General features: G+C 37.3%; 1 protein-coding gene across 2 annotated transcripts in view; it reads left to right on the top strand.

The window, feature by feature from the left end:
• The window catches only part of LOC122878117 (E3 ubiquitin-protein ligase rnf213-alpha-like), a 52,256-nt gene that overhangs the window by 4,459 nt on the left and 27,348 nt on the right, over positions 1–20,449 (top strand). For both annotated transcript variants that reach the window (XM_044200473.1, XM_044200474.1), the window contains 24 exons: positions 3–196; positions 454–603; positions 837–1,042; positions 1,563–1,831; positions 1,980–2,233; positions 3,488–3,694; positions 4,136–4,328; positions 5,453–5,508; positions 5,642–5,801; positions 6,194–6,328; positions 6,495–6,593; positions 6,677–6,799; positions 7,297–7,486; positions 7,705–7,878; positions 8,677–8,829; positions 10,247–10,866; positions 11,373–11,532; positions 11,613–11,830; positions 12,434–12,571; positions 12,862–13,017; positions 13,169–14,453; positions 14,869–15,053; positions 15,206–15,349; positions 15,755–19,330. In XM_044200473.1, the coding sequence (XP_044056408.1) occupies positions 3–196; positions 454–603; positions 837–1,042; positions 1,563–1,831; positions 1,980–2,233; positions 3,488–3,694; positions 4,136–4,328; positions 5,453–5,508; positions 5,642–5,801; positions 6,194–6,328; positions 6,495–6,593; positions 6,677–6,799; positions 7,297–7,486; positions 7,705–7,878; positions 8,677–8,829; positions 10,247–10,866; positions 11,373–11,532; positions 11,613–11,830; positions 12,434–12,571; positions 12,862–13,017; positions 13,169–14,453; positions 14,869–15,053; positions 15,206–15,349; positions 15,755–19,330 (9,045 nt within the window). The remainder of the gene's footprint in view (positions 1–2; positions 197–453; positions 604–836; positions 1,043–1,562; positions 1,832–1,979; positions 2,234–3,487; positions 3,695–4,135; positions 4,329–5,452; positions 5,509–5,641; positions 5,802–6,193; positions 6,329–6,494; positions 6,594–6,676; positions 6,800–7,296; positions 7,487–7,704; positions 7,879–8,676; positions 8,830–10,246; positions 10,867–11,372; positions 11,533–11,612; positions 11,831–12,433; positions 12,572–12,861; positions 13,018–13,168; positions 14,454–14,868; positions 15,054–15,205; positions 15,350–15,754; positions 19,331–20,449) is intronic.

Raw genomic sequence — 20,449 nt, 5'->3', positions numbered from 1 at the left:
AGGCTGCTGACACCAAATCTAATAAGAAAACAAGCCCATGCCTGGCAGAGAGACAGGAACAGCAGCCAGGAAACAGAGATGTAGATATTTCCAGGTCACCAGTGCCTTCCTGCCCTCCCAGTCAGAGAGATCAGGGGGGTCTTATTGTGGCAGCAAATATCTTGGAAACATCCACTGAACGTCAGGCACCACAAACGTAAGTTTTCGGTTATAAGAAATTCTAGAATTATATTTTATTGCCCAGTCTACTGTACATAAAAAGTTTTCATGTGATGTTAAATTACAAAAACCAAATCAAATAAAATCTTGTCACTGTAGTTTAGTCTGGCTTTTATGCTATTTCATTGTATTTGTAATCCACTAATGTTATCTGCTGCAAAATATTTTGAGATTGTATTACTGTATTAATTTTTATAAAGATTAACATTTATCTACTTGATTTTTCTTTTTTAGTTTACCAAGCAGCGAATATATGCCTGTGTACTTCCATGCTGTCACTTCCAAAGATTTTCATTTGGATCCAGAAAAGGATGTGATTTTATTAATGTCTGAAAAATTGTTTGGAACCTGGGATAAAAGTGGACTGAAAATGTCCTTCTCTAGGTATGACTTCTTTTGAAAAACATATTCTTCACAATTATATCAAAACTACTGTTTTATAAACTCCACTAAAAAACAAAGGAACAATGAAATCACATGGTGATTATGGGCCTTTTAAAAATAAAAAAGGTACAGCACCATAGTTACTATTATTTAGTGGATTGTTTTTTTTTAAGTTATGAGTTTGTCACATCTTTGCCTGACCCATCACTAATAATAACTGCTGTGTTTCACAGGTCTTTAGGGGACAACAGATATCTTGTTGAAGGACGAGTTATGATTCAGAAGAACATAATTCATGACAGTATACCCTACAAATATGTCATTTGCAAGCACAGTGAAAATGGCTTTGAGTACATGTTTGAGACGATCTACCAGAAAGATGGAAATCATTATGTCAACAGGTGCCTGAAAATCAAAGAGGAGTTTTTAACACATGAAGGTAATCGAGATTCACTTCTCTACACTCAGGCTCAACAGCAGCTTCTATTCATGTTTACAGACTAGAGACTTACGGAGAACACTGGCAAGTTTATTTTAGGTCACCAAGGGGGACAGTGGATGCTAAGATCTAAGACCGGATCTGCGTCATACCTCAAAACAGACGCATGTGTGTACAATGCTAGAAAGCAGGATTGAGAATGTCAAATGGGCTGTTTTTAGTTGTTTATTTCTCTTTATCATATCAGCTGTACAGTAGTTTGTGTCTGCTAATATGTATTGTATGTAATATCTATTACTGAAATATTAAAATTTGGAATTTTAACATATATGAAATATGTTTCAGTCAGAGACAATTATGTCAAGGAATTGACCATTTATGGTTATAGAGTTTGATTTGGTTAAAAAGGCTCTGTTCTTCAAAGGAACTCTCAAACAGTTAAGGAAAAATAATCAAAAAAGAAACATGGAAAGTAGCACATAAAGCATCCCTATTAATTGTTCGATGTTGGACTTTCAAGGGGAGTGGCACCAGTATGACGACGTGATTCATTTCGAGCTGAAGAAGGGTTTCTGGCTTTGGGATTCTTCCAAAGACGTTGTAATGAAAGGGAGAAACCTAGCTGGCTGGGTGATGCTGAATATCATCTTTGAACTTCTTACAACTTGGAATGAACCAAATGTGAACAACTTCTTTTTCCTGCTACGACAGTTCTGTTATACATACAGCTGTCCTTTACTTCATGATGGCATGGAAAAACCATGGGGATTACCATACGGTAGTGAACAGGTAAATCTCAAGGATTTTATTCTAGAACAGCACATTGTCTCCTAAAAATTGAGAAAATTGAATTGCTAAAAATGGTTTTCAGGAAGAATTATTATCAGAATATAACTTTTAGACGTTGATTGTTACCATCTTCCTTTACTTTTTCTAGGTGAAAATTCTGCTCAAACGAGCTCTGAAGGAAAACATCAGTACCAATCCCAGAAAGCAGAAAGAAACAAAGTCCCTCTTACCGCCTCTGCATGCAGGAGTTGTTAGTTTGCTCATTTACAACAAGTATCTGAAAGACGACATGAAAGATCAATTATCTAGTCTATGCGATCTTCTTTGCCTGCCTAAGATGCCACAACACCATTTCTTCACTTTCTGGAAAGACTTTGCAAGCCCTTTAGCAGATAAAAAGAGGTAACTGATGTGTGATTTAAGTATATATATCAATTGTTACCAATACAGTATATTATGCTAATTACATTACAGATTATAATTTAGAAATAAATAATAGAAAAGGAAACAAGAAAAAATTAAAAGCTAAATGTTACCAAACAACCGTCAGATTTAATATTTAAAAGAAGACAATAGTGACTGTCAGCCTGAGCACTTTATATTCATTCTAAAGTTAAAAGCTCAGTCAACTTTATTTGCCCTTGAAATAGTATCAGTCAGAGGACCCTGCCAGTTAATCTCAAACATGATAAAAAATTAAACTTCATATTTATTTATTTATTTATATAGAGTAGTACTTAGTCACAAACAAGCCTTTACAGAGAAAATAAAGAAGACTAGAATATAAGGGGGAAAAAAACTTAGATTAGATAGATGTAACAATAACAGGACAAAGCAACTGACAGACCCATCTAGTCACACATGGCACCTACCATGTTCACAATTTAAAAATACATATTTTTTCTCCTTTCCCCTTTCAGTCCACACTAATCTGGTGTTTTAGTTCACCATAAATGGAGCTTGTTGGTCTCCACAGTGGATACATTGAAAAACGTGTCTTGCATTGTAGTGTGAACACAGCTGACGTACTTCCACTGCTAAGCAAAATTAAGAAGTCAGCTATGTGTTAACTAACAGAAGGCCATAAAAGCCACGAGAGTCATTATTTTCATGTTGTGCTTTCCCAATAATTGTTTTGTCATCTCAATATAAGAAGCTTTGTTTTGTCATGATAACAAAAGGCTAGCTGTAACTCTAGCTGGAACTCTAACTGGAATTTGTGCATTTGTCTGAGAGAAAAAACAGAAATGTCTTTTACACTCCTTAACAGGTGGTGGCAGTAATGTATCATTTCATTGCTTACCAACAAAAGTGTCATTAAATCAAAAGAGTAGGAAGAAGAGGAGATGCTAGTGTTTTTCTATTGTTTTGGCACTTCAGTGTAGATGCTAAACTTTTAGAAAACAATTTAAAAACACAGTGGATAACAGATAACTTTTACACAGCGATGGCCTTGATCCTGAAAGCATGCAAAAAAGTGTTTTGCTCAATGTTGCAATCCATATCTTTCAACAACACAATACAGAGTAGAAACAAAACCTAGATGTATATTATGATATAATTTAAAAAAGCAACATAGTCTGCTTTCCAAATATTGAATACTTTTCCCCACTGTAATTATAATGAAACTAAATACTGACTTCTCCACTGGTGCAGTGTTGCAGATGCTGTTGAGATGCTATGCAACAATGCTAGACAACACCGTATTGAGAAGTGGGTCTTGGTCATTCCTCTGATTCACCTACTGAGAGGAGAAAGCAAGCCATTTGAGCCAGTTCCACCTGCCTTGAATCCCCAGTTTGACTCCTGGACAGCCTTCAGGGGGAGCAAAGGAACAACAGGCTACAGGGATGGTTCTGCTAGGTATGGAAGTGTTTTTCTCCTGCAAAGACATGAGCACATGTACAGAACATTTTGAAATGTCTGGAGAATTTTTTTAAACAGAAACTCCTCAAAAACAATTTTGCACATCAGTGGCCCTAAATAACAGTACGAGCTGTTACAGTATTTAATGTTTTATCCTAGTATTTCATAACCCCAAACTCCTTAAAGCAATAGCTCAACATTTTATGAAATACGTCTTAACCGTGAGGTTGCCAGGCAACCAGTGGAGACCCTTAGGAAGTCAGTGCTCCAGGTCAAGAAATACTTATTTTTTTGCTGCATTAATTATATTTTTGATGACATCATGTTGAAATTTTGTTAAATGCATTGTTTGTTGGTTCCCACCCCTCACCCCGGGGATATCCTGATTTTTTTCTTCTCACCTCCTGGTCACCATAATCAACTCTGACTTTAAATTAGGAAAGTGTTTGGGATCATGAAAGACCATGCATACCTGGCAGACATTGATCGTCTTCTTGTGCGCTCTTGGATGTCTCTGCTGTGTGTGGATGATCTAAAAAGCTTCATATCCAGTGTGCAAGTGGAGCTCCTGGACATTCTTCATTACATACAGTTCAGTATCAAATCTGGAATAACTCAGTCCAACTACATGGTATGTATCTTTAAAGCAGCTATAATAGATATTTTTATAACAATGTATCAAATGACAATGTGAAAACAATGTGACTGTGTGAAAGGGGTCGCCGTAGTGATGAACCTACAGAGAATTATCACCTATCATCACCGCAAAATATTATCATCATCGCCATCCTATTATTATTATTGTTGTTATTAATGTTATTATATTATTATTGATATTACTATTGCAGTCAATACAAAATATTATCATCATCACCATATTTAGTATTACTATTGTTATTATTATCATTACTGTTATTACTGTTACTATTATTATTGATATAAATGTTATTATCATTATTATTATTATTTTTATTATTGATATTACTATTGCGTCAACACAAAATATTATCATCACTATCTTTAGTATTAGTGTCACTACTGTTATTATTGTTATTATTATCAATGTTATCTATTATTATTATTATTGATATTACTATTGCCGTCAACACAAAATATTTTTATCATTATTATTATACATGCTATTACTATTTAAAGTACTTATTACTTATACTATTACCCGTTTGTCATTTCTGCTTTTTTTTGTCATTGCTGTTACAATCATTGCTGTTTTATTGTTGTTTTTGTGTCTTGTTGTTGTTTTGTGTTCACCCTATGTTGTATGTTTTGCACTCCTAATAAAAAAAAGAGAGAGAATTATCAAATTATCAAATACCTGAATCTGCAGCTAACCTCGGCTTTACGTAGGTTTATAAGAAGTTTAAGCTCATTGTTTACCAGTTTGGCAGCAACTTCACTGTTTTGTTTCACTCTCACTGTTCTCATAGTGTTGTTTTTGGCTGCAGCAGCCAGCAGTTTAAAATGGAAAAGCACTGAAAACCCACTGTTCACTACCTGCTCAGCACCAAACAGCAGACAGACACAGTTAGGTGGTAGAGACCAACAGAACTAAAAGGGAGTGAATATACAGAAACATGACTCCAAACGAATGATAATGTTGCTCTGTAACTGCTGGGTGTGTAAATATGCTCACTGCCCCCCCAGTGGCCAAAAAGCTACCAGTTGCTTGAATTACGTCATCACTACTGAACTACTGTATGCCTTCAAATTACGTTTGTTCTGTTATTCTGATTATAGGCGTTGAAAGAATTGGCATCTCATCTCATCAACAGAGAAAGCCATCGCAGTAAAAGGTAAAAATAAAAAATCTGTACCTGACACTGTAATACAGTATCTCTGCAGTAATGTCTATGAATTTCAGTATATATATTGCTAGCAACCTTTATGCATACCCAACAATAATCTAAATATTCCCCCCCCCCCTAGTTTTGAAGACAAATATGGAGAGTGCTGCCTGAAAACTGCAGTAAGGCTTCTTGGTTCTATCTGCCGAAACACAACAGATCCAAACTACCGTGATGTTCCTATTTACTTCCTTGATCTGGTCAGTCTGATTGCCAAGGCATACAACCATGCAGATTCCCAGGTGAGACTCACCTGTCTGTCTGTTGGACAGGCCACACTCCATACCAGCTGCCTTGAACAGTTTACAGCAATAGCTGTATAGAGGAAAAGAAATAATTCAACTCATTCAATATCGTGAAAGAGTTAATTGTTTTTTCCTCTACCAAACATTTGACCAGTTTTGGGAAATGTATCTACACTTGTGTTCTGTGTGTTTTTTGATGTTCCTCATTAAAAGCAAGGTACACAGCAAAGCTGAAAATACAGACTAGCTAAGTCTTAATATGTAAATGCAAGCAGTGCAATTTTAGATTAAAAAATGGACTATGTTTAAGTTATCCCATTTTTTTTTTATTGTGTAAAAGAAATTCAAAACATAGAGATCTCCATAGTAACTTCTAATTGCTATTCCAGTCACGAGAGAGAATTCATGAAGAGTCAATCGGGGAGACCTTAGAAACAATGAGGGAATGGCGGAGAAATACCTTCAGAAACAAACTGCTTAATGAATGGACTCAAACAGAATTTTCTGTACCTTATGAAATTAAGGTAAGCAGAAATGAATGGCAGTAATATATATGTTGTTTTCTGTTATGTTTTATATTAAAATTGTTTGTTTTTTCCAGTCGAAAGCTCGATAGCCATTTGATGTTTTATGCAGTACTTAAATTGTGACATAGCTGACCTATTAAAATCCATATGTCTCTCTTTTTAGGTATGGGACAAGTTACTCTCACTATCCTTCAGTCATGAGGAACACACTTCATTCTGGAGAACCACCTTCATGGATGATTTTGAAGGAAAACTAAAACAAGTAAGACTGGATTTGTGTTTGTGTTTACATGCTTTACATGTGCACTTGAGAAACAAAACTGAGGATGTGTGCTTGTGTGCTAGGAACGCCCAGTGGATCAAATTGGAATATACTCTAACGAGATGGAAGAACTGAGCAAGACAAGTCCATTGTTATGCAGCACAATGGAGAAATGTGCATTGGAGGCGATTGCAGTTATTTGTCAGGTATGATTTTAATAAGTGGGGAATTAGCAGTTAATAAATGCTTTGTAATATCAAATAATGTAAATGTACATGCTTAAGGATAGCTTTTGTGTTTATTCATAAACAATTGTAACTCCTATGAAGCAGTGAAGAATGATGTAAACCATTTAAGCTTCTATAACATTCTTTAACAACTTATAATTACTATTGCAAGGCTTTAAACATTAATACTTACTAAGACTAAGACGCCCAAAGACACTTAACCTTGTAGTGGAAGAAAAAAATGGTCTTGACCAAAAAGATTCTCATGCACTGCTCTTGCAATTAATGTATTAATTAGATCTGTATATCACTCTTTTCTTCAAGATTTGGAGCTCTCCTCCAACGCACCCGCATGACAAATACTGGATGTGCATGTTTTTTTGTTTTTTTTACCACTGTGTCCTGATGGTGATGCTACTTGGAGTACTTAAATGTTGTACATGTTTTTATTTTACATGTGATTTTTTTCTGTTTAGGATAAATCTGGCAAAGCAGTTTCAGCTCTATTCAAGAAACATGATATCACAAAGTTTGGGAAGCTGATGTCTGTTGTTGTGCTGAAGACATGGCCCACAAATGCAAATGGAGATTACATTGAAGGCGAGGACTTGATATTTGAGTACCTTGTAAATTGGCCCATGGCAAAAACTGTCTTCCAAATGACAGGTAAATACTTGAGAATGACTGGGAGTCACTTTGTGTGTGTGTGTGTGTGTGTGTGTGTGTGTATGTATGTGTGTGTGTGAGAGAAATAAAATAGTAATGACTAAAGAAAAAAGAAGGCTGGCTGGGTTGTTTTGTGTTTTTCTCAAGTGGGTGTATTTAATTATTGTCTCGTAGTAAAATGTTTTTTTTAGTTTAAGTTTGCACACTTTGTTTTCCAGGTCCAAGAGAAAGACTGATCAACAAATTGTCAGATGAAGCGCAAATCCGAATGACTTTGGCGAGTTCAGCCTTCAAATCTGTGTCAGAGAAATTCCTCAGTGGAGAGATCCAAATTAAAACTTTAAACCAAATCCTCCAGAAAGAATGTGAATTTGTTGACTTGCTGAAGATAGGTGAGTTGGAATATCTGTCTATTTCTGCTGCTCTTTCTCAACTTCCTCTTCCTTTGACTTCTCTTTCTTCTCCTTTTTTACTTCTTCTTACTTCAGATTGTGTATGTATACACCCATTTGAGCTGAAGTTTTATTGGAATTTCAATTTCCAGTACACATTTATCCTAAAGAATAAAATGTTTATATACTTAAGAATTTAGTTCAGTCTTCCTCATTTGTATCAAATATATAAAGAATTATGAAATAAATTCAGTTTTCTCCAGTTGTATTGTAGTACTACTGGAATGTAAGTGCTCATGACAATGTTAATACAGTATGTCCATTATGTAAAAGGCTGGTTCACCCAAATAACAACAACACATATTTTCTCACTTACTCTTAGCGGTATCTAGCTATGTAGATAGTTTTGTTTTTATTTAATCAGGTTTTTGATACCTCCACCATTGAGATATTTGCTGCAATTCCAATACAATGGACAATTTGAATTTGTGGTGCTCATTGACTTTTTAGATGGCTTTCTTTAATTATTCGAGGCCCAAAGAGGTTAAATTGTTCAATATTTTACAAAATAGTTTTTTGCTCTTTCCTTCCCCCTGTAATTATCTCACAACCCCTCACATTTTTCTTGTGACAGTTGGGAATCACTGCTTTAAAGCATGCCTGTCATCATATTCAGTATGTAAGATGTGTATGTATATGCACCATTATGGGGACCCTTTACAATTCCAGTGGGTGTTATTCTTTGTTGAACTTCACATTTGTAATTCTGCTTGTGTATTTGTGTTTATGTTCCTCTAGATTGCCTCTGTGATGATGGTCGTTGTAAAGATGACGGAAACATGAGAAGATTACTAAAGCTAAGAAAAGAGGAAGCAGAAGCTGTACACAGGGAGAAGGAGCTGGTCAAGGGTCTTCTACAAATCTGCCAGGAGCTTCCACAACATGTGAAAGGTACACTGAGAGCAAAAATAATGTTTACCGTTCAAGATTTTTTTAGAAACCTAGTTTATTATCATAAGTTACATTGTTATTTCTTTCAGAATTAAATTTATTTACATACACTGAACCAGTCACTGGCTCCTGATTCCAATGATAAAAATCTGAAATGTAGAGGCCTCAAAAGGGGATAATTTATGAAAATTCAGGATCTAACTTGGTATAAAACATTTAGCCAGTTATTAAGGGGAAATATTCATGTTCTGTTGGTGCTAATTTGAACTACAGAGTGTCGGGAGGTGTTTGCATTTCATATTTTGTATTGTATTTCTTTGATAATTTCTGAGATGTCTTTTACTGATGCAGCAAGACTGAAAGGATCTAGGGACACCCATAGCTTAACCAGGCAAAGTAAGAACAAGCAGCGCAAGCTGTTGACCTGAGAGCTCACCAGCTGCATGGTGATGGGTAGCATATTCTGTAGCATATTCTGCAATTTCCATAGGGCAGGGGAGGAGCTGAACTTTGCAGTGTGGCAATGAAAACTGACTGATGGAACCTGTAACATCCTCTGTGTAGGAAGTAACCTGGTCTAGTGTGTCAAGTCAAAGATACCAGCTAATTCACTGTGGAACCAGTTCCTACAATTGGAATGTGTTTTTTCTCCAAGTGAGAAGTTGTCCAGTCCAGTTGTCCATAGTGAACTTTGTGTTAAAATACAAGGTGTGTTTTCTTTCCAGAAGAATTTACTAACACATCAGGTGTTGTTAAGCTGGTTTTGGTGCTGGTGGGCCTCCCATAGCTTTTGTGGTGTATCCAACACCATTAGCACTATTAGCTACGAAGAAGGTTGGTTTGTTTTGTTTGTCTTTTCACTATGTTTTTTTGGATTAGGAATACAGATACAGACAATTGACTGGTTATTGCCTCTCATGCAGGTAGGCAGACCTGTTAACAGTTAACTTTCTGTCAGCTGTACCCTTTGCGATGTGAACATGTGAGGCGACATGAGGTGATGCACCAGTCAGTTTTGTCAGTGCTTGTTCTTTGATGTTAGCAGAAAGTTGCCGAGGTGTTTCTCAGCAGGGGGGTGGAAACACTTACCAAAGCTACCAATAGATTCACCTCACTTGACAGTAAGGTGGTTGTTTGAACCACTTGCTACTTTTTATCCTGTGAAATAGAATCATACAGGTGCCCAGTCTGGTTCCTCTGCAGGGGCTGCTGGCTATAATTCTGTGCAACAATGTGAGGAGTTCAGTTGATCTGACAGGGCTTTAGTATCAAGTCACTACTCCTTTACATTGAAAGGGACCTGTGAAGTGGTTCTTTGCAGATCTTGGATTTTGATATTGTGGATGTAGGACTGAGAGGACAATGGAACGACCTGCATATTTACATACATTCTTAATAATATCTTTTTAATCCACAGTTGACTTCAAGGGGTTGGACAAAAAACTTGATCAGAAGATTGAGATGATGAATCTGAATGAATTTATGAAGGTTCACACTCTTGATGGACAGACCACTCCTACAATTGGGAAGGTCACTTATTTCAACCTTTGTGATATCACCCGTCAAATGGCTTCAGAACTGCATGTCGTTAAAGACAGCACAATTTTCAAAATGTGCTGGATGAACCAAGTAGAAGAGCTGTCAAGACACCAACCTGATACAGATGATACTGAACATCTCGATGAAAATGAAGAAATCTACACTCTTGACGTGGTCTACCATAAAATATTCCAAAGCTGCTACAGCAAGTACAAAGAGCTTTATGATGGTCTGAAGAGTGGGGAACTGTCACTAGAGGAAATAGACAGCATCTTTGAGGACTATAAAGGAAATTATGAAGACTTGCGGAAAGATTTAGACACCATGTGCAGAACAAATCCATCTGATAACAGAAAATGGATCAGAGGAAGGATTCACCAGATTCAACAGTACCGTGATCTTCATCTTGCGATGGAATCTGCCATAATCATCATGGAAATCAGGAACACAATATGTCCAGAAGGGGACTTCAGAGTACTGGAGAAATTGTTGCAAATGGTATGTTTCCCAACAATTTAAAGTTAGGAGGAGCAGATATGTCCTTAAAATATGTATTTTAAAGAAACACCGATCCTTACCTGTAAGACATTAACAGCAGACTTATTGACATGGCTTCATTCATAAGATCTGTGAGGAATACTTGTTTGGTGGCTATAGAAAAATATGTTGTTGTATTCAGCTGTGGAAAACATATTTTCTAGATGCACATGATTATGGACATATTAGAGTATTTCACTGTCAATAAGTAATAAGTGGTCTTGTACTCTAATGAAATACTGAAATACTTTGAAAACTATATAGATTGAAATGTGAAATGGAAATTGAAATAATTAACTTTGATAGAATATTCACTTACAGTCCTAGATCATTTAGAGAAAAGTTTGAGGAAAATAAACTTCCTTTAGACATAAACATTTATGTCAAATAGAGTTTTATACAGCCATCTAAACTGGAATCATAAATCATACACTCAATGATTTCATACTGTAAATGTATTTTTTCAGACTCAAGCTGACTTCAAGAAAAACAGCCTGAATTGCATAGATGATACCTTCATAAAGGCCAAAAACATTCTGAAGGACATTACAAATGATCGCAGGGAATGTCTTCAGGAACTCAGTCTGAGCCGAGCGTTTGTGCAGTGGGTTAAAAAAGAACTTGAAGGTACAGTAGATACCATTTTTTGTTAACAAGAGTTAAACACAACGATTTGTATAACTTTTTTATCAAATTTGTAATTGCAGATATCAACGAGCTGAAAGTTTTTGTTGACCTGGCATCCATCTCTGCTGGAGAAAATGACCTGGATGTGGATCGCGTGGCCTGTTTTCACGATGCTATCCTTGGTTACTCGTCCATGTTGTATGGACTGAAGCAGGACTCTGATTTTGAGGCCTTCAATGAGTCATTGTCAAAATTGTGGAAGGCACTTGAAAATGACAGAAGTATACCAAGGAAGCTGGTGAGATTCTACCCTTTATGTTACTATCATACTGTAACTAACTTGCTACTACAATCAAACCGCAACCAATCAAAAATAACTAAGTTGTCATATTGTCTATACCAAATTATTTGAAAGACAAAAAAATTTATGATTATTTCACCCACTATATTCATTATAACTCAGTACATGCACAACTACAGAACGTTTGGTAGGTCGAGGTTGAAAGAAGGAGTAGCTCTCCAAAACGTATTTAGTATAATAATTTATATTATTATATTATAATAATAATTTATATACATATATAAAATATATAATATACAAAAAATTAAGTAAAAGTAAGATCTTGCTTTAATGGACTCCATTGTTAAGTAGTTTCTAACAGTGTCTTTTCTTCAATTTCAGCAATTAGATTGGCAAGTAAAATTTTATCTTAACCAATAGAAATGATGAGGTTTGCAATGCATGCCAAGTCCTACTTTATCCAATTCCATAAAATAAATAAATGGCTACTGTAAATTTATTCTAATGGCCATTTGTAGAAAACAACAAAAAACTTGAACTTGATTTAGTGTACTTACAATATTAAAATCAGAATTTTTTCCATTTGGTGTCTGTTTTCAGCGAGATACAGCACGTCATCTGGAATGGTTAAAGACTGTTAGGGAAAGCCATGGATCTGTTGAATTTTCATCTCTGTCCCTGGCTACATCCATCAATGAGAGAGGGATATACACCATCAAGGCCCAAAACCAGAAAAAGGTACGCTAAATGGACTACATGAAATGAATGCTTGAATTTGAAGAATTACAGGACTACTTCAGTGTTACATAAGAAACAAATAAACATTTTTATATGTGATGAACACTTAATGCTCAGATAATTACCTTTTAAGTAGATTTTTTACAGAGACCTAAGAATTTTTAACAGTACAAATTTATATATAAATGAACAAAGTTAAATAGGCTTTTCTTGTCTTGTGTTTTTAGGTCTAAGAACTTCAAATAAACACACTAATGTAGTCCTTGTCATATTGATGTTTCCCTTCATAGCTCGCTTTAGAGACTTCCCTGATGCTGAAAATTCAGGACGGACATGAGAAAAACATGACATGCACCTATGAGGACCTGAAAGAGTTGCAAAATAAGCTTATGCTCATGTCTGGAAGAGGGGAACAAAATCAGAGTGAAGTGGAATGCTTTGCTGAGGTGTTGTATATTAATTGTATATTTTTGTGATTTTTGGATGAGAGATTCATAGTCTAAGTCTGTTTTCCTGTAAATTAATGGAATGTTTAAAATAATGAATGTATGTTTTTTTACATTGCCTGTAATCTCACTTTATCTTCTTCATATTCAGGTGTTTGACAATGTCCAAAGACTTGCCAATGCATTTGTAGACCTATATGCTGCAGGGAACCCACTCTTCAGGTGTTGGGAAGCTAAGGTTTATTGCCAAGCTCAGAGTGACCCATGTATCATTATGGAAATCAACTTTTGCAAGACCCTGCATCGCATCCAAGTATGTGGAAGTCTAGTTGAACAACTTACCGCACTGTCCCAGAAGATGGAGTTGTTTCTTGATGACTGGCGAAACTTCATGGACAAACAGAGAGCTGATCACTACTACTTAAACTACTTCACAGCAGAACAAATATTCTACCTGTGCAGTGTTGTGACTCCGACAAATGTGAATGAAGAAATAGAGGACAAAGCTTTGATGATGCTCTCTTTCATCAAGCCAAACTGCACAACATCAGATGTCTGGAGCACATGGACAAGGTTTCACAACCAGTTTGAGCCTGGCAAAAGGATTAATGAAGATTCTGACTTTCAAAGTCACTTTCTTCACCAGGATGACAGCGATATGTCTTCAACCAATGTGAGTCATTTTACAGCCGCTGATCCAGTAGGCAAGGCAGACCAGACTTTTGGTTTGAAAGAACTGGAAGAGTTGTGGAATGGCTACATGAAGAATGAGGGAATATTTTTCCATGACCTTTTAGACATTAGGAGTTTAGGGGGTCTGTTAAATACGATGACTGTCACAGAAAATCAAAATGAAAATGAATGGGAAGAACCAGTGCTCTCAGAGACAAAAGACAGTTCACTCAGAAGAAGGCTCCCAAAAGGCCTTGTCTCAACCCAACCTAATCTCATAATCTGCCCACATGATGAGGTCCTGACTTCAAGTATCTGCTTATACATGACCAGTGATGAGTATGAGCCACTGCCGAGTTATGATGAGGTCCTCTTGTGTACCCCTGCAACATCTTATGAGCAAGTAGAGCTTTTCCTGAGAAGATGTCTCACAACTGGTGACATTGGCCACAAGATTTACACAATGCTTTGGGCAGACCAACTAACCTATGATGTTAGTTGTGCAATGGAGAAGTGTTTTCAGAAACTGCATTCCCTGTTTAAACATGATTACAGTCTAGTGATCTTTTGCAGCTCCGACAGGGAGCACACTTACATTCCTACTGCATTCAGTCAGTTCAAAAGAGACTTTGTGCCACAAGAGCCATTGGAAAAGATCCAGAAGTACTTGTCCAGGCATTACACTGTCTCCTCAGATAACAAGAATGCTTGGTTCAAAGGTGGCCATTCTGTAGGCATTGTTGCTTCCCGACGTGCAGGAGTAGGTGAGTCCTACATGTACAGTAGTTTTTCTTTTCCTATCATTAATTTAGTCTCTGTGCCAGTGTTATCTAAGGGACAATTTCTATGGTTATGCATTATACAGTACATATTGATAATCTGAACTTGAGAGAGACCACCTGCTTTTTTAAGTAACATCAAAATCTTTGCATCGATATGCAGTTCTATGACTGTGTCAGTGGCAGTTTTGGAGTATTTAAGTATTTCAAACAATAATGCTCAGTAGACTGAAATCAGTTTTACACTATGGAAAACATGATGCAGAATTAAATTGATCTTGTTTTGTGTCTTGTGGGAACAAAATTCTTGCTTCCTAGAGATACATCTGTGCATATTCCACTCAATTTGAAACCATAATTTCAGTAAGCCAAATGATAAATGGTTATTCCTCCATTTTAGGCAAGTCATTGCATGTCCAAAGATTGTATGAAAAGCTTGAGGGAAGTGTTGAACAAGGAACTGCATTTAAGAAGTGCATTCGACTAACTGAACATGAGGTTGATGACAACAAGGTTCTCCAGTCTTTGTATGACACACCAAAACAAAACGATCTCAAGGTGTTTCACTTTGATGTCACATCCTCGGTAAGCAATATTTATATAACCATGATGACGAAATGTTTAATATTTTAGATTTTTTGAACAATGTGGTTCTCATAGAATCCTTAAGATGGTCCAAATTTGCTTTATCCAATAACACTAAGAATTTTTCTAATAATGAAAATTCTAATACCCAGGTGCAAAAAGGCTTGAATGAATTCCTATTCAAGCTTTTCTTTTTGCGGTACCTGATGGATTCAGATGGACGGATGTGGCGCTGCAGCCACAAACAGTTGTACATCATCGAGTTACTGGAATCCATAAATTATCAGCCCAGATCTGTAAGTTGAGATTTAGTGTTTGTGCATTGTTCATCTTATGAAATCATACCACACAATTCTTATTTTCATTTTATTATTGATATTATTGTTGCATCCTTGTCCAATGAAATGTTTTTATAACACAGATTCTCAAATAACTAAAGTTGACCTGTGTGCTACACAATGTAGATACATACAACCACATCCTGTCACAATCCCAGCATTTAGTTTCAGTTGTAGTCAGGACAAGGATGATTGGCTATACAGTATATAGTATATAGGTAATTACAGTAGCTGTAATGAGTAGCTGGTAGGAGAGTGAGGTATAACTTTTAAGTGAAATTAATTTTCTCAAGATCTTTAAATGAGAGGATAGGCTTGATTGATTGATTCTGAACTTGAATATATATATTTGTATATTTTTAGGGACGAAAGGAAAACTTTGCATTCTCAGATGTTTTCCCTAAGGTGTATTGCCGTCCACCAAAGGAGGTTATGGCTTTGGAAATGAGGAGAGATGAAAAAGCTGGCATGGAGAATGACGACCCCCTCATGGATGACGAATGTTTCAGGAGTGAAGTTTATCAAAGACCATACCAGTACCTCACACGTTTTTACAACAATAACAATCTTGACAACTTCACTTACCAGGGCATTGAAGGGACTCATGCAAAGTGTCTTCAGATACTCTTAATCTACTGTGGCATTAGAGATCCATCATGGGCAGAGCTACGTAACTTTGTCTGGTTCCTTAATCTTCAGTTGCAAGACTGTGAGAATTCAGTCTTCTGCAAATTTGAGTTTGTTGGAGACACTCTTCGTGGGTTCAAAAACTTTGTGGTTGAGTTCATGATCTTGATGTCCAAAGACTTTGCAACCCCATCACTATGCATCACTGATCAGAGCCCAGGGAGGCAACAAATTGACATCAGTAGGCTTAATGAAAGAGACTTAGCTCCATTCCTCATTAGAAAAAGGTGGGAATCTGAGCCACATCCATACATCTTTTTTAATGATGATCACATATCGATGACTTTCATTGGGTTTCACCTGGAGCTCAATGACCAGAAAGGGGTTGATGCCATAAACCCCTTGACAGGAGAAGTGATAAAGAGAAACATCATGACTCAAGAGCTATACACTGGCTTAAGACTGCAGAAAGTCCCTTTTAATAGGGACTTTGATCAGCTTCCTCGAGCTGACAAGATTGAGCATCTGTGCAGTGTGCTTGGCATTAAGTGGCCAACAGATCCTGATGAAACATATGAACTAACCACTGATAATATTCTCAAAATGATGGCAATCCATATGAGATTTAGGTGTGGCATCCCGGTCATCATAATGGGTGAGACAGGATGTGGTAAGACAAGGCTCATAAAGTTTATGTGTGAATTAAGAAGGTGCGGTGCACCAGCAGAAAACATGAAACTGGTCAAGGTTCATGGAGGAACTACATCAGAAATGATATATGAGAAAGTGCAGGAAGCGGAAACTCTTGCAAGGACCAATAAAGAGAATCATGAATTTGACTCAGTTCTTTTTTTTGATGAGGCAAACACCACAGAAGCTGTCAGCAGCATCAAGGAGATCATTTGTGATAACTCTGTGCAGGGACACCAACTTGGCTCTCAAACAGGACTACAGATTGTTGCTGCATGCAACCCCTACAGGAAGCATACAGACAAGATGATTGAAAGGCTAGAAGCATCTGGATTGGGCTACCGGGTCAGAGCTAAGGAGACTGACGACAGACTTGGCTCTGTTCCTCTCCGCCAGCTCGTGTATCGTGTTCATGTGTTACCTCCCAGCATGATTCCTCTTGTTTGGGACTTTGGGCAGCTCAATGACTCAACAGAGCAAATGTACATTGAACAAATAGTGCAAAGACAGGTGAAGGCCAACTTGATTGAGAAGCGTTATATTCCAACTATAACTCAGGTGTTGTCGTCATCACAAAAGTTCATGAGGGAGAGGAAAGATGAATGCAGCTTTGTCAGTTTGAGGGATGTTGAACGTTGCATGCACGTGTTTGTGTGGTTCCACAAAAATCACCCCATGTTTGCTGTGGAACTGAGAACATTCCAAGAGCGATTTCAGAGCAAAAAAAGAAAAAACATGTTTTCACCTGCCAGTGACAGAGTAATCTGGTCACTCGTGATGGCCACTGGAGTGTGTTATCAGTCCTGCTTGGAGAACAAAGTGCCGTATCAGAGAACTATCAACCAGTTGCTTCCTCGTGAATACAACACACAGAGAGCACTGCAGGAAATCCAACTCATGCAGGACCTCCTACTCAACGGTGTACCCTTGGGTAAGACAATAGCCAGAAATGAGGCTTTGAAAGAAAATTTCTTCATGATGGTGATCTGTGTTGAGCTAAGAATTCCCTTGTTCATTGTTGGGAAACCAGGGAGCTCCAAATCACTGTCCAAAACCCTAGTTGCAGATGCAATGCAGGGCCCTGCCTCACATTCTGAACTCTACAAGAGGCTGAAGCAGATACACCTGGTATCTTTCCAGTGCAGCCCTCATTCAACTCCTGAAGGAATCATCAACACATTCAAACAGTGTGCCCGCTTTCAGGAAAGCAAAAACTTGGATGAATACATCTCAGTAGTTGTTCTTGACGAGATTGGATTGGCTGAAGATTCCCCTAAAATGCCACTGAAAACACTGCACCCATTACTGGAAGAGGGCTGTGTCGATGATGAGCCACAACCTCATAAAAGGGTTGGGTTCATTGGAATTTCCAACTGGGCACTGGACCCTGCCAAGATGAATCGTGGAATATTTGTGTCCCGTGGAGATCCAAACCAGGAAGAGCTCATCAAAAGTGCTAAAGGGATATGCTCGTCTGAAGCAAATATTCTTGAAAAGATCAAGCACCTCTTTGAGCCTCTCGCAAAAGCATATATGACCGTGTGCAAAGAAGGCAGGGGTTTTTTTGGTCTGCGGGATTTCTACAGTCTGATAAAGATGATATTTTCAATTACCAAAATCAGTAATGAGAGTCCCACTGCAGATGAAATCACTGGAGCAGTCCTGAGAAACTTCAGCGGAAAAGATGATGTGAAAGTGATGGGCATATTCAGCAAAGAACTCAGAGATGACTTTTCAAATGTCAGCATCACCACCATAGATTTGGTCAATCAAAGCATCTCTCCAGCTTGCCAAGTGAATGAAAGTCGTTACCTTTTAATCCTCACAAAAAACTATGCAGCTCTTCAGATTCTCCAACAGATCTTCTTCTCTCACCAAATCCATCCAGAAATAATTTTTGGGTCTAGTTTCCCAAAGGATCAGGAGTACACACAGATTTGTAGGAACATCAATCGTGTCAAGGTTTGCATGGAGACAGGACAGACAGTTGTGCTTCTGAACCTTCAAAATCTGTACGAAAGTCTATATGATGCTCTCAACCAATACTATGTGACTCTAGGGGGTCAAAAATATGTTGATCTTGGATTAGGAACACATCGTGTGAAATGTAGAGTTCACAAAAACTTCAAGCTCATTGTCATTGAAGAGAAAGAGGTGGTCTACAAGCAGTTTCCAATCCCACTGATTAACAGGTTGGAGAAACACTACCTTGACATCAACACTGTTCTCAGAAATGAGCAGAAGGATGTTGCTGGACAACTACAGGGATGGATTGATGATTTTGTCTCCTTAAGTGGTCAACACTCAACGAAAAAGCAATATGATCCAAGTGATGTCTTCATTGGCTACCACTCAGACACATGCTCCTCTGTGGTCCTGCAAGTAACAGAGAATCAAAGTGTAGAAACAGATGCTCAGACATTTCTGGACAAAGCCAAATCCATTCTGCTCAACTGTGCCACTCCAGACTCGGTTGTTCGTTTGGACAAATCCAGACTGCCTGATGAGGAAAGAGAGCATTTAATGAAAGAATATGTTAAAAAGGAGATACACAGCTCATTGGCAGACTACATCTTCAATCACACACAGCAGTTGGAACAGTCCCACTTCTTCTTCACTGAGGTAAAAAAAAAATTCTATGCTATCAAATATGACAGGAAAAATCCAACCCAAAACATTGTAGCATTGTTTAAAAACAGCAATTGGAAATATGACTTGTATTTCTGTGTCAATTTACATAATTTTCATTCTCAGGTTAACAGGAAAAAATGTCAACAGTTGTCACTGCCGTATATTAGGTTTAGGTGCGCTCAGGTCTTTTCTTAAGACTCTGCACTTTCAGTCTTTGCACTGAAATCAATCAAAGAGAGAACTCCACCACAAAGGGGGCAGAGATAACAATTTATCCAGGCACGGGACATGTTTCTATTGTATAGGGCACAACCTAACTTTATTTTTCTTGCTCTACTGGTAATGTCATCTCTACCTACAATAACACCTTTGTTAAGGTAGTTTAGATTGTCAATTTTGTGAATATTTTCCCCCATCTTTAAATATTTTCATGTGAAGTGGAAGTAGCAGATTAAAGATATTTCAGGTTTTACAATACATAGTAGTCCCTATTAGGGATGCCCTGATCGCGTTTTTTGCCACAGATAGTGTTCCGATCGTCTTTGAGACATATCAGCGATACATGGCAGATACCAATCGTTTTTTTGTTTTGTTATAGCAGCTGGTATAGCAGAATTAAAAAATCAATGACTGGGATACCTTAAAAATAGCCACCTTTTTAACAAAGTGCTTAAAAAGTCCTTGAAATCCAAATGAACCACATAACACTTTCTTATATTTTGACCAAAGTTTGTTTAAGTCATTATAATAAATTACTCAGAATCGCTCAGTTTTAAAAAAAAATTTATTCTGACGCATCGCCATCTCTCCCTTTCTTCCTCGCCTTGATGAGCCTGTTACCAAACACTAAATATAGCAGGGAAGTGTAGATTTAATTCAGCATGGCTGGAAATTGATCTTTGGCTTTTGACTGCTCTGTTTTATACCAACTGCTGACTCGTCACGCCTCCTAACCGGCTGCAAGCAATCAACAACTGCTAGGCTAAAAACATAGCTTACCTAGCCTATTGCAGACAAAAAACTGACATCCATAGAAACGTTTAGTCTAAACTTAAACCGGAGCATCTGTTGAATAGAAAGAATAGAAATAGAAATAATAATAAAATATGT

The sequence above is a fragment of the Siniperca chuatsi genome, linkage group LG6, assembly GCF_020085105.1.
Source record: "Siniperca chuatsi isolate FFG_IHB_CAS linkage group LG6, ASM2008510v1, whole genome shotgun sequence".
NCBI lineage: Eukaryota > Metazoa > Chordata > Actinopteri > Centrarchiformes > Sinipercidae > Siniperca > Siniperca chuatsi.
Note: the sequence above shows the minus strand (reverse complement) of the source record. Positions and strands in the feature narration are given on the sequence as shown.